The sequence below is a fragment of the Centropristis striata genome, chromosome 21 (assembly GCF_030273125.1).
Source record: "Centropristis striata isolate RG_2023a ecotype Rhode Island chromosome 21, C.striata_1.0, whole genome shotgun sequence".
Classification (NCBI taxonomy): Eukaryota; Metazoa; Chordata; class Actinopteri; order Perciformes; family Serranidae; genus Centropristis; species Centropristis striata.
The window spans coordinates 20,507,750-20,520,990 of NC_081537.1; the positions used below are offsets into that span (position 1 = coordinate 20,507,750).

Sequence of the window (13,241 nt, forward strand, 5' to 3'; positions counted from 1 at the left end):
CAGAGAGATCGGGTTCAAAACAGTCAAAGAGGATTTTTTTTTTTTTTTAAATGTATCCAAACAATGCTTAGTTTAAATGTACTTTTGACATGGAAAGACAAAAGCTAATTACTTTGATTAGCATTACCTTTTGGGTCAATGCTAATCAAGAGGAAGCTAAATAACCATGATATGTAAAATTAAGGGAAAAAGGAGCCTTCTCTCATTAGAAAAGTGTATTTTATTGATAGGGTTAGAGTGGCATGAGACTTGGCACAGGAATGAATTTCAAGAAGAAAAAAATACACAAACATACATCTAAATCAAAAAAAGTAATCTTCATTGGAAAAGCAGTGATTTGAAACACATTCGGAATGGAAAAAATAACTCCATTTCTACAACCATTTACATATACGGAGATAAACCTGAATATTATTTACATGGCAACAGATTACAGTATGTACAAAGCCAGAACTGGAAGCAAACTGAAGCTCACGGGAGCTTTATTTTGGGAGAAAAACTAGACTGTCGATGTGAACAGTCCCAAGAAAGCACGGGCTGATTTGGCAGAGAAACACAGATTTTAACAGTGCCTGGAAGTTGTCCTCTAACAAAGATTGGCCCCCTACAGAATACAGCCGCTGACAAAAGTATTCAACTCCAGTAGCTTTTTTTTGTCTACATTTTTCTCAACAAATTCAAAATATTTTTTTTAAAAGGGAACTCTAAACGGGTCATGATGGTGAGAACTTTGAAGAAATTACAAGTTGCTATTACAATGTTGGTTACAGTATTTTCAGTTAAATCTAGAGTAAATCTCTGTACATCTATTAACAGACATTCATTATTCAGGCAAACAGGGGAGGTCTGTCCCTTTACAAGGCAACTAATCAGAGATTAAACAAAGGCAGAGAAAGAAGGGGGATTCTGGGTCAAAGTTCAGGGGTCAAAGCCCGGATACAGTCCCAAACACCACCCCGCTAACTGTACTGAGACCCGACTTGAGTCTGCCACCCAGATAGAGATTAATTTATTCACCAACAATGACATCAGCATCGACGCTGGTTTTGATTCAACCCTGAGAAAACAGTGGACTGCATGTTCACTTGCTGGCACACCTGCCCTAATGTGCCAATTAACGTAATTTTGTCCTCTAAAACCACCAAAAACGAAAGGACAACTTGCATGGAAACGCCTAATTATCTGTTGAAAGGCAGCTAAGATTGGCTTTAATTCTATAGAGGCACAGGCACAAACGCAGGAATTAAAACAGTGATTAGGTCTACATAATATATAGAAAGCCATTGTAGGTTCAGTCTTACTCTTGTGCCTTTTCTAGCATTTTTTTTCCACAGACAAGGTGCCAGTGCTGGAGCCATTTTCCCCATTAAATATTGAAACGTTCTGAGCCCTTCGCCATCACTAATCTGGTCCTTGTCCCGGCTAGAAACGGCTCTGTGCCGGCCCTTTAACCTGCGGATCTTCCAAGAAAAAGTCCAAGAAAAAGTGATGACTGGGACGAAAAAAGAGGGAAGAACGGTGCTGCAATATCAGAAAAAAGGACAATTGTGCAGTCTCCAGATCATCGGCAAGTTGGCAAACCCTTCTTTAAAACTACAGGGGCTTTGAAACCACGTTCACAAAGCAGCACTGGAGCGTGCAACAGGAATAATGGAGTGATTTTGGATTGGATGAATTCAGTGCTTGGTCACAGACTGGCAAATCAATGTTGGCACGGCTGATCTTCGTGCATTTTGACCGTCAAACTAATTTGCTTACGAGTTGTTTAAACAAAGTTCTTCCTGTATTTGTTGCTTGGAGAGTTATGTATCTGGTGTAGAGACTGTGTGCCCGGTTTGTAAAAAGTTCTGTTGGTTTCCACCACCAGGCACCAGCACCTTATGAGTTGAAAAGCTGCTGTGAGTCTTGTTGTAAGGCAGCGCTCGGGCCAGAGGAGAGTCTCAAGACGAAGCAGCAAAGATCGGATGTTATCAAACATCCGAACTGCCTGCTCGTCTTTCTTTATTACCAGACAGTCTGCCCTACTGACTCGTTCCCCTACCAAACCCTGAACTAACAAGAAGGCCATCTCTTCAAAGAGGAGAGTAAAAACTAATATAAAAACGGCTGAAGAAGAACGCTGATGTCTTTTCTTCAAGGTCTCGTCAAGTCCTCGTCTGGTGCGAGGGGGTGGTTTGTCCCCATTCAGGTCCTCTACTTTCACAGGTTGACAGGGGTCATTGGAGCATGAGCTGTTTGAGGTTGTCGTGGAGGATGGTGTCCTTGACGTCCCGGAACACCAGCCTGATGTTCTCCGTGTTGATGGCCGTGGTGAAGTGGTTGTACAGGGGCTTCTGGGTGGCGTCGCGTCTCTTGGCCCGGAAGCACTCCACCATGAACGCCTGGACTTCGGGCAGGTTGTGCTCCTGCCCGGTGTACTCTGGAAAGTAGTCTTTGAGCGGAACGCTCTTCACCTTCTCCTCCAGCAGGTCCGTCTTGTTGAGGAAGAGGATGATCGAAACGTTGACGAAGACGCGGTTGTTGACGATGGTCTCGAAGATGTTGAGTGATTCACGTAGCCGATTGGTCAGCCTGTCCTCCATCAGCACCTGTTAAAGACATAGTGGGATTAGGCACAATTACCACTACTTCTACTAGTACTGTTGTCATTGTAGTAGACATCTTGAAAAGTAGTAATAAAAATAAACAACTACAGACAGAAAATAATGGCACCTGAGCAAATAGTGTCACCTTTGGCTCAGTAGCCTTTTATTCTACATGGCACATCTTTTCTGATCTTGTTGGCCTTTTTTAAAACATGGATCCTTCTTTATGTGTATCTGTCCAAACTATCCGAGAAAGGTGTTGAGAAATGCCTTTGAAGCTCAACTCGCCATGTGAACTGCACTCACAACCACCTTGTCATGTGGACGACCAAAGATCCATCAACTGTGCCCAGAATCATTCATACTGATTCCGAAAAGGCGTAATATTGGCGTCCATTCACATTGCAGAACGAAGTGGGAGTAGACGGTAGTGCCGTGTAACCTGCTGCTCTCTATACGTGCACATACTGCTGCTGCGGCTGTATGTCGTGCTGTTTCTCGCTGAAGAGATTCTACAAATGCAGCAAAATTGTTCTGCATGTTGCTCAACATGATTCTATTACTGTTGGACTCAAGTGAGAGGTGTGTTTCTGAGGAAAAGGTCCACTTCCTTTCTTATTACCCAGTGTTGGTTGCACAAATAACGTGTGTCACATATTTTCTGTCCTGCTGGCTCCCACTGATCCCGCAACAGTCTCGCCAATTTAACGCCTCTGTTACTACCTCTGAAGGTGGTATGGCGCTGGGATCCCTTGGTCCCACCATCACGCCTCTGGCACGCTCAGATTGCAGGCGAAACATCACAGAGGCAGAAATATCGCGGCTTGAAACGGCAGTTTGAAAGGGGCTATAGTGGTGAAACGAACTGGACTTTGAAGTGTACTCGGATCGGGCCCAGGTTCAGGTGAAAGCACTACGTCCACTTTTAATATACAGTCATACTCTTCTACCGTAATGACGATACATACTACACTAAATTGAACGTATGGCCACTGAGCCTTTTTCAGATTTATTTCTGTAATAAAAAGTTGCTATGAGAACACAACCTGCACATGTGCACAGAATAATTAAATTTATTTTTTTTTTAAAGTGAGGTAGTTTACACATGCTATGAGATCAATCACAACAACTCCACACAATAAGAGTCTGTATATAGACAGAGCAATGACGACTTATCAAAAAGTCACCAACATTATCTGCTAGAACAAACTGATTAATGAGCCACTTATCAGGCTACCACAGTGTGTGTGTGTGTGTGTGTGTGTGTGTGTGTGTGTGTGCTTTTCTTGTGTTTGAAGGGAAATGAGATGCGTGTTCTCACCTGGTCGTATTCAGAGGAGGAGACGAGAAAGAGGATGGAGGTGACGGAATCGAAACACTCGAACCAGCGCCTCCGCTCTGACCGCTGCCCGCCCACGTCCACCATCTTGAAGGGAACGTTCTTGATCTCAAAGTCATACTCATGGATGCCCTTGGTGGGTTTACGAGCCAGCAGGATGTCCTGTTGAGTGGGAAGGTAGTCCTGGAGGAGCGACGGGAAAACTCAATGAATGAATGAACATCATGTATAGAATTTGTCAGCAAGATGAAACCAAAATCTGAGCTTCCAGGTAAAGAAACACACATTTCAGCTGAAATTTTAGTTTGTTAGTCTGTTTTGCACTTAATTTGCAAGCTTATAGGTTAACTTTTGAGCAAACTTTTTTTTTTAATAATATAAAAGGTTGATAGTTGTGAAAACAATTACATTAATACAGGTTACATATCTTCTTGTTGTGACCCAATATGGGGCAATATTTCATCCCACCAGGGAGATTTGATGTAGGCTTGATGTAAGGAAACAACTTCAATAGGTTTATGATCTGATGACACATTTATGAGCTTTTAGGAAATCACAGCAGAGAATAAAAGGTTTAAGGAAATGCTTTCTTTTTGTTTTAAAGTTTTTTTTTTTCATTCTATGAAGAACAAAAATCAATGGAAAGGCCCCTCAATAGATCATAAAACCTGTAAATGTACAGCATCATTAGAGTTATCTGTATGTGTATCATTTCCCATTTTGTCAGTATTTCTCAGCAGTACATGACAATAATTTCTGAGTGCATAATTAGTTAAATAAATGTGGCCTTGAACCGGATAAGCAGATGGATTATCCAATATATTATTTAATTTAATTTAGTGTGAAAAACAACTTGCTCATGAGCTGATGAGCTTCCTGCTGCTATAGATGCAGCAAGAACAGTATTTGCTGTAGGTCAGATGGTTCTGACCGACTAAAAAAGGATTAAATAATCTCCTACATGTTCAATCAGGTGTTGCAATAATGCATTTTTTAAAAACATATGTGAATATCACTCCCTACAGATTGCAATCGGATACACAACCTTTTTACAACTGAAATGAAAAGAGGAAATGTTGAAGACTTTTGTAAATTAAATGTTAGGCTTGTGTAGCCTTTTGAGGAAACTGAATTAAATGCTTTTTAAGCACTTTTCAGACCCTAGAGACACCCTGGTGCAACATCTACTGAGGAACTGCCAAATTTCCCGGTTTCCTCGTGGCAAAGTTGTCAAGCTATAACAAGTTTCTCTGCCAAAATGTCAGCATCATCTTTGTCAAAATGCCACCATAGTTGCTCATCAGTGAACCTTAAATTGTCTAGACATGTTGCAATATTAACTATAACATGTACAGGTCTGATTATAACAATCAGTGCAAGCAGAAACAACTTACCGGCTCTCCAAGCTTATCCAGATTATCCAAGAAATACTTCACTGACTCACCCTGCGACAGGACAGAGGAGGAATTTCTGTTAATTCGACGCAATTTATTAGATTCTGTCATTTTGATCATAAACAGCACAACTGGGCATGAAATACACGTTTACTGACTACTTATATTGCATTCAATAACATGTTGCGGTTGTAGAGGCAGGGCTAAGTCTCACTTTAGCTGCAAAGCACACACACAGTCATGTTTTCACCAGTTTAGAGGACATTACATTGATTTTCATTAATTCCTTGGAGATTGACCTTAACAATGATCATAACTAGCTAAGTAGGGACGTGCGTTACTGGTGGACGGGTCGTTCAAACATTGCTACCCTCACAAGTCAGCACCAGATATCCTTATTTGAGTCTTTTGAAAACATGATTATTCTATTAATGTATGCATTTAAATTGAATATTGACACATGCTGTCTGCTGTGTAGCCCCACATGCTCCCTGCAGTTGTGTCAGCTTTCCACTCTGATCTATCCGGGTGACTGGAGCGGACAGTGGTGACATAAAGATATTGATTTTGGCAGCAATTAATTATTGAATAATGTGATTAACTATTTCAATTGGGCCTTATAATATACACAATATTATTTCAGACAAAGTTTAACTTTATACAATACATTGTGCTCGATGTAGAGTGTTTTTAGACTTTTAGACAAGTCCAAGTTGAAATTTCCATTTAAATGTCAGGGAAATAATTCACCAGGAACATTCTTAAACCAAATAAAAAAATGTAATGATTTATGGGAACTTGTATTTTACCTCCAAAAGATAGTTGAGTCCACACAATGCAACTGTGTAAAGCCCTCAGAACATGAGTTATAAGCACACACAAACACACAAACACACATGCAGGTAATCTGTTTGTTTTCCCTTCAAAAAAGTGTGTCAGCCAGAGAGTCTGCTCTGAGTAGCTGAAGCAGGATGCAAAGCATTTTGTATTGCAGTAGACACGTGTTAGTAAGTGTGTCTTTGATGTATACAGAAGTGTGGCTCGCTCTGCCTGTGTGTGTGTGTGTAGGGGTGTTTTTTCTAGACCGATCTGACGCTGTTCCTGCGCAATTAGTGCAAGCCCAGACATGAGGCTGCCCGGACTCAGATGCATTCCTTTATCTGTGCGTGTGTGTGTGTGTGTGTGAGTCTCCTGTGCTCAACATAACCAGAAACTGCCTGCAAAAAGCAAAGCAGATATTCTTAACCAACCTTCCTGTGACCCACAGTGGCTCTACTCTAACACGCCACACCTTTGCAGGGGATTGTTTTGCATGTATTTTCCATTAATGACACCAACGCCTGTGCTATAAAATTTACATTTTATCAGTAGTAGTGAATATTCAGGTTGTATTTCTGGGTTAGTTCCACACCGATATATTTCCCCCACTGTAAGCTTCTGTACTAACCTTTTGATCTTTTAAAAAAGTAACCTGACCTGAAAAACCAGTGTGTGTGTGTTCGTGTGTGTGTGTGTGCGCATGTGTGTGCGCATGTGTGAATTGTGTGCAAGGCTAAGATTACACAAGGGAGGAGTAGAATGGCGTGGTGCTGCACTAAAACCTAAAGAAAGAAGAGTTAGCTTTTCTGTGAAGCTTATTTTTTTATTCTGGCCACATTTGTAGCTTCGCCTGTGCTCAAATCTGAGGACGAGTGGCTGTTTTGAAATCGTCGAAAATCAGTGTGATAATAAAAAGGAGAAGAGAAACAAGAAGAGCAATCACTCCCGAGCTCTTTCTGTTCATTATACAGCATGATAACGCCTGCAGTTTATACGAACCTGCTGTAAAAGCAAAACTGAAACGTAAGATTACATAATAATGCCAGTGTGTCATTTGATTTGTAGCAAAATGACATTTTCAAAATGACAGTTCATATTCAGAGATATGTTGCTACAGTGATTTAAAGTAAGAAGAGAGTAAAATGTTAATGGGTGATTTTAAAGACCAGCTCTGTGAACTTTGTACTACACAAAGTGAGAGGATCCATGTGTGGTTTCGGTCTGTACATGTGTTTTTAATGATAATTAACAAGCGAGCCCGAGGGCACGTGTGATTTGTGATGCAAATACTTAAAAAGGGCATGGTCAAAACACAATGGGTAGTATCTGCCGGCAGAAAACAAATTACTCGCTGCAAACGAGCTGGGAAAATCTAAATGGCTCCCAACAGAACAACTGTTCAGCTGCTGCTGCAGGCTTTAATGTGTTACTGTGCGAATGAGAGAGATACCCTCAGGTTCTAGATTTATTCACAATAACAGTTTCATACGCGAGGAAGGGCTACAGCTTATGATCATTTTTAATTAGCAATTTATCTGATGGTCATTTTTTTTGGTAAACATTCAATTGTTTGATCTGGAAAAAGTCGAAATTGCTTAAAATGTCCAAACCATATTTCCAAAGACCAAACTGATGTCTTCAAATGACTCGTTTTGTTCAAAACCACCAAATTATTAAATGTATTATAATTTAAGAAGAGGGAAAGCAGCAAATCCTTATTTTTGAGGAGCAAGAACCTTGAAATGTTTGACATTTTTGTAGTTATCTGTTGAGATGCCTCTTCTATTGACTGACAAATTAACTGACAAATTGTTTCAGCTTTGTATAATATGTATATCTATATAGTTGTGTATTCCCAATTAAATGAAAATTATTCAATGAATTGATAAAAAACAAACAAATTATGCAAATTTGTGAGTTTAAGAAAAAAGGCTGCCATATTTTTCTTATCAGCTAAAAAATCTTCATCTATAAAATATCACAATATTTTCCAGAGCTTAAGGTGATGTGGTAAAATCGCTTTCTTTTAGTGCTTCATAAAATACTAAATTATGGATTACCATTATCTTTCTTACTTTTCTGTAACTGGAGCAATTGGTTACTTGTTTTCTACACTAATATAAATTGTCAGTATCATCCCTGATGACAGATTTAGAAGCAGTATGTGTTTAATGAGCAACAACTGCTGAAAAGTTTAAGCAACTATTACAGCGATTAATCATTTGTCTTTTTTAAAGTAAAAAAATAACAAAACAAACTAATTTAAGCTTCTAAAATGTTATGTTAATAAATATTATCTTTATGAGAAGATTTTTGTATTCGGTTATATAGTAGTATAGTATATCTCATTTGAAAATGTCAACTTCTGTGGGAAATTGTGGGCCATTTATCTGACATTTAATACACCAAAATAAAGGAAGAAATGTTGAGTTGCAGCCCTATATGCAAACAGAATGGATGTGTGTGTGTGTGTGTGTGTGTGTGTGTGTGTTCTGGTACTTGTGTAACGTGAGGTGTGACAGTCTTAGTGTTTGTGCACCAATAATGCTGAGTGAGAGCCAGAGCTCTGTTTGTAAGCATAAAGCAGTTTAACTACAGATCAACATTCCAGCTCTGATCACTCTTATTCCCCTTTTCTGTCTGAAACAACCAGCTCACACCAACAAGCTGTGTGAGACCGTTAACAAAACGCCATTTAGAAAAGTTCAGCCTTATGCAACTGAGAGGAAAATGTAAATTTTCTACTTGTGTCTCATTACTGAAAGCAACATGGAGAAGTGTGTCCCCTATTCTCTCACATGACCTGAAAGCTCACATACGACTGAACAGATTTTTGTTTTCTCTTAAATCGCAGCAGGTTGTGAAAGTAAAACGAGCCACAGGAAGGTCCCAGTGAGGAGACATGAATGACGTACTGGCGACCACAGATGTTATTCTGGGGGTAAAAACGTCAAGTATGTTAAAACATGCATGCTGACAGCCAAGACATAAGGAGCGGGGAGAGGTGTAAACAGGAAGCTGAGTCAATCACATGTCTGACCGCTCAACAGAGAGAGAGAGAACCAGAGTTAGAATTACAGGGAGAGAGAGGAAAGGGAGGATGAATTAAGAAGAAAACCAGTTTCACTTTCTATTTCCACCACCATTTCCCCCGCCTTTCAACTCTCGCAGTTGGACTTTTTGTAAAAAACCCAGAAACTCTTACGAGATTTGGTGAAAAAGACTTGTGTACAAGAGCCACATGAAGTACAAAAGCTGGGCCTCCACTATCTTTCTGTAAAGCTGTGTCAGTGTGTGAACATCCTCCTACCAGCTGAAACTCCCTGCGACGATCATAGGCGTTCTGTATACCCGAGTCGGCCCACAGAGCTTTGATTGCAGACAGGTACCGCAGGAAGACGGGCGTCTCCAGCTGCCCGCTCGCCATCTTAGCCGACCGTGTGTCGAACGCCATCAGGCTGTCTCCATGCTTCTGGTTGTCTGGGTCACCCCATGGGATGTGCAGCTTCTCCCGGGCATCCACCAACACACGAACACCTTGAAAGGAGCGGTAGTGGGTTAAAACACTAACAGGCCACATGTAAATAAACGTGGAAGAGAGACTAGAGGAGCACGTGAACTGCATGCTAACCAAAATGAGCAGGTATCCTAAAAACCTGTTTTGTGTGACAAGTGTGATGAAGCAGGATGTAAAAAAAGGTTTTGAGGCGGTTTTGACCACAAGATAAACAAAAACCTAGATCACAAAAAAGCGTGCAGTGTTTCCAGTGATTCACTTCAAACTGCTTCTGTAATGCAACTACTTGATTGAAATGACAAATCTCAATTATTAAAATCAAAAGCAGGGCTGGAGACTACTTAAACTTGAACATATGGCTTTAGTGTGGTACATACCCCAAAAAATATTGTATTCATATCACACTTGTAAATGTTAATGACAATGACAATTGGGGCTGGGTACCAATATCGACGTTGTGATACATCTTTAAAATTATACAAATTCATCTATCGTATATATTATTTTATATCTGAAGCCAGCAGCCAAACTGCTTTACAGTGATATTTACGCATTTGGACGACACTTTATGTTCTGATCCTTGCACATGGTTGCCATAGGGGCGCTGTTTCAACATGGAGTATATCATATTAGGTTTTCCATGCAGTTATTTCATAAAAACTATTTTTTGATTGAACTACCACAAAACATGCGCGATAGATACTGTTATTGAAAAATGAAATTACTTATACAAAGATAGAACTTCTGGCCATATTGCTGAGGCCTAATGACAGTTGACAGAACATAAAACATATGATCTCTTGATCCTTATGAATCGAGACTTAATGGTCAAACAATGGCAAGTGCTGAAAAGGATATTTTAATCGAAAATGGGTTTTAAGGTTATGATTCAATTCAAAGTCTAATCAAATAATTGATTTTGAGAATTGTGGCACCCCTAATGAATATGTAAAGGAGGTGGACACAGTTACAGTCACTCCAGATTTGGCAAATGGTTCAAATAAATATAGTGAAGCTTATAATATTTTAGATTACATGTCATATTTCTACATTTTGGAGTTCAAAAAGGTATTATCTGACTGCATTTTAAGTTGTTGTGTTTACACAAAATAGCATAGTATTTTAACTATTTATAGTCACTCCTGGAAATTAAAAAAGTCAACCTTGAAGTGTTATTGGAGGATATTACAAGACCTTTTGCAAAATGTTTCATTTTTATATTGCAAATCGATGTCAACTGAGTCATTATTATTATTATTATATTTATAGACAATAACACATCATTTGCATCCATCACCACTTTAACTTTTAAACTATTTATTATCTATTAAGACTACTTATTACATATGTGTAATGTCTGAATGTCTTTTTAAAGCACCTTATATATGAGAAGCACACTTACATTTAGTTGTATACTTTTTTACTACAATGACAATAAAGTAAAGCTTGAATCTTGTGTGATTTACTGATTGGTCAGATGCCACAGTGTCACTATCTGTGACGTAAAATCCATGTGGTTCTATGAGCTCACGGAGAGCTAGGAGACCTGTTTTAGCTCCTCTCTGTCTCCCTCTCAGCCATCTCTCTATCCTCCCTCCCTCTCCCCCCTCAACCTCTATCTACTCTGTTCATCTGCCCTGTACAACGACATCTATTGCAAGTCTTTCCGTCCTGGGAGATGGATCTCTCCTCTGTCTCTCCCTGAGGTTTCTTCTTCTTTTTCCCCTGTTAAAAGGGTTTTTTGAGGAGTTTTTCCCTGGCCGCTGCGAGGGTCTTAGGACAGAGGGTGTCCTTCCATGTACTGTCTGTAAAGCCCTTTGAGGCAAATCTGTGATTTTGTGCTATATAAATAAAATTGACTTGACTTATAGATGTCCACTCAAATTACCAAATATGGTTCTTTGCCTAAAAAAGGGCTAAGTTATCCATGTTATTTAGAGTACTCCATGTACATACAAAGAGTGGACAAACAGGAACACCTTACAACGCACTGGTGGTGGTGGGTTTACCCTCCATTAGCTACATCCCTGTGTTAGTTGTTGAGCAACAAAACTTGCCGATGGCTATTTGAAACTGGCGACATGTTTATGGCTGCGATCCAAACTTAAAACGCTAAACATGTTATGGATACACGGTCATGAACTGATAAAAGAGGCAGATCTCAGTAGTAACACGGTTGGTATGGGTGTGCCGACAGCAGATGTAGATGTTTATATGTATGTCCTCTCACCCAGCCCAGACCAGATGTGGAAACTTTCCCATCCATTTGCAGCGCTTTTCTGACGCGCCTACAAGCCTTATCTCTTTCCCATAATGTACTTGCCGTCTGCAGCGAGGTTACCTTTGATAACATTGCTGTAAATTGTGGCTCTGAAGTCCTCTCGGGCTTGCTGGTCGAAGTCCTGGCCGTGGATGATCCGCATTTGTTTGAGGAAAGTCGACTTGCCGCTCTCGCCAGCGCCCAGCAGCAGGATCTTTACCAGCTTTTTCACGTACGTTTTCTCCCTGGAGATGCATCTGTCGATCTCTTTGGACTTTCGAAGCTGTTCGACCTCGCCGCTATTTAGCAGGCAGACGGGTAGACAAACTTTTAACACGGACCTGGTCGGCAGGAAATCCGCCATGTTCGCACAAACTTCATCGATGCTAATTTGATGCGCGTTCGCGGGGCGCGGGCACGGGACCAAGCCCCTTCCCTAAACTCAGGAAGTAGTGCTGCTGACTGTTTTTTCTTCTTTCTTTTTTCCCCAAAGCTTTATTAAAAATGACAAAAATAAACATTTATGGTACGTTTTTCACAGTACACACCTTGCATAACGTCACACTGTTAAAATAATCCTCTAAGTCATTTTTTGTCAATTTTTTTTTTTTTTTTTTTTAAATCATCTAAATCATCTCCTCATTGCCACCTATGGTAAAATCACCTACATCCTCAGTTGATCAGATCATGTGATTTAACCACTTTAATATAATGGCCTATGTCAAGTGTGTGACTTAAGAGGATTTATTATGCCTAAGTCAAAATAAAATGTGACTTAGACTATTTTTTAACATGCCTTTGTGACTTAAGCAAGATATGGTAACGCTTTATTTTGGAGGTGTCTACATAAGAGTGACATGAGCGTGTCATAAACATGACATGGGATGTGTCATGAACATTAATGACACTTTGAAGTAACATATAATAATAACATCAATATTGTAAATTCAGAGCAGTTGAAATAAAATAAAATAAATACAAAAATAAATAGACAGAAATGAAATACATATAAAACAGTCTAAATGTTGTTTTCAATAAGGGGGATTTGAATTAGTTTTAACTGTTCGTTTCAGTGGGGAAATTTTTCAAGATATCATATAATTTTTGTGCCTTTGTTACTGTTAGAATTTTTTTTAGAGATTTTAAGTACAATTTGAATTCAGCCACTTTATGCTTAACAGTTAGCCTTAAACATCCATTTTACCCTTCGCTCAGCCACGTTTGTCGTCACAAACACAAACAATTACCTTACGCTATAAGAGGTTGATACATAAATGTCAGTTGGAAGTTGGAATATCAGTCTTAACGGTCGTAACGGCGCAATTAC

General features: G+C 39.6%; 1 protein-coding gene across 1 annotated transcript; it reads right to left on the bottom strand.

Annotated features, from left to right (window-relative positions):
- Nucleotides 1-201: 201 nt before the first annotated feature.
- On the bottom strand, nucleotides 202-12,316 carry LOC131959119 (guanine nucleotide-binding protein subunit alpha-13-like). Its single transcript, XM_059324226.1, has 5 exons — nucleotides 11,996-12,316; nucleotides 9,448-9,674; nucleotides 5,319-5,369; nucleotides 3,907-4,107; nucleotides 202-2,588 (listed from the first exon to the last, which is right to left on the bottom strand). The coding sequence occupies exons 1-5, from the start codon at nucleotides 12,276-12,278 to the stop codon at nucleotides 2,217-2,219; spliced, it is 1,134 nt and encodes a 377-aa protein (XP_059180209.1). The 5' UTR covers nucleotides 12,279-12,316; the 3' UTR covers nucleotides 202-2,216.
- Nucleotides 12,317-13,241: the final 925 nt, after the last annotated feature.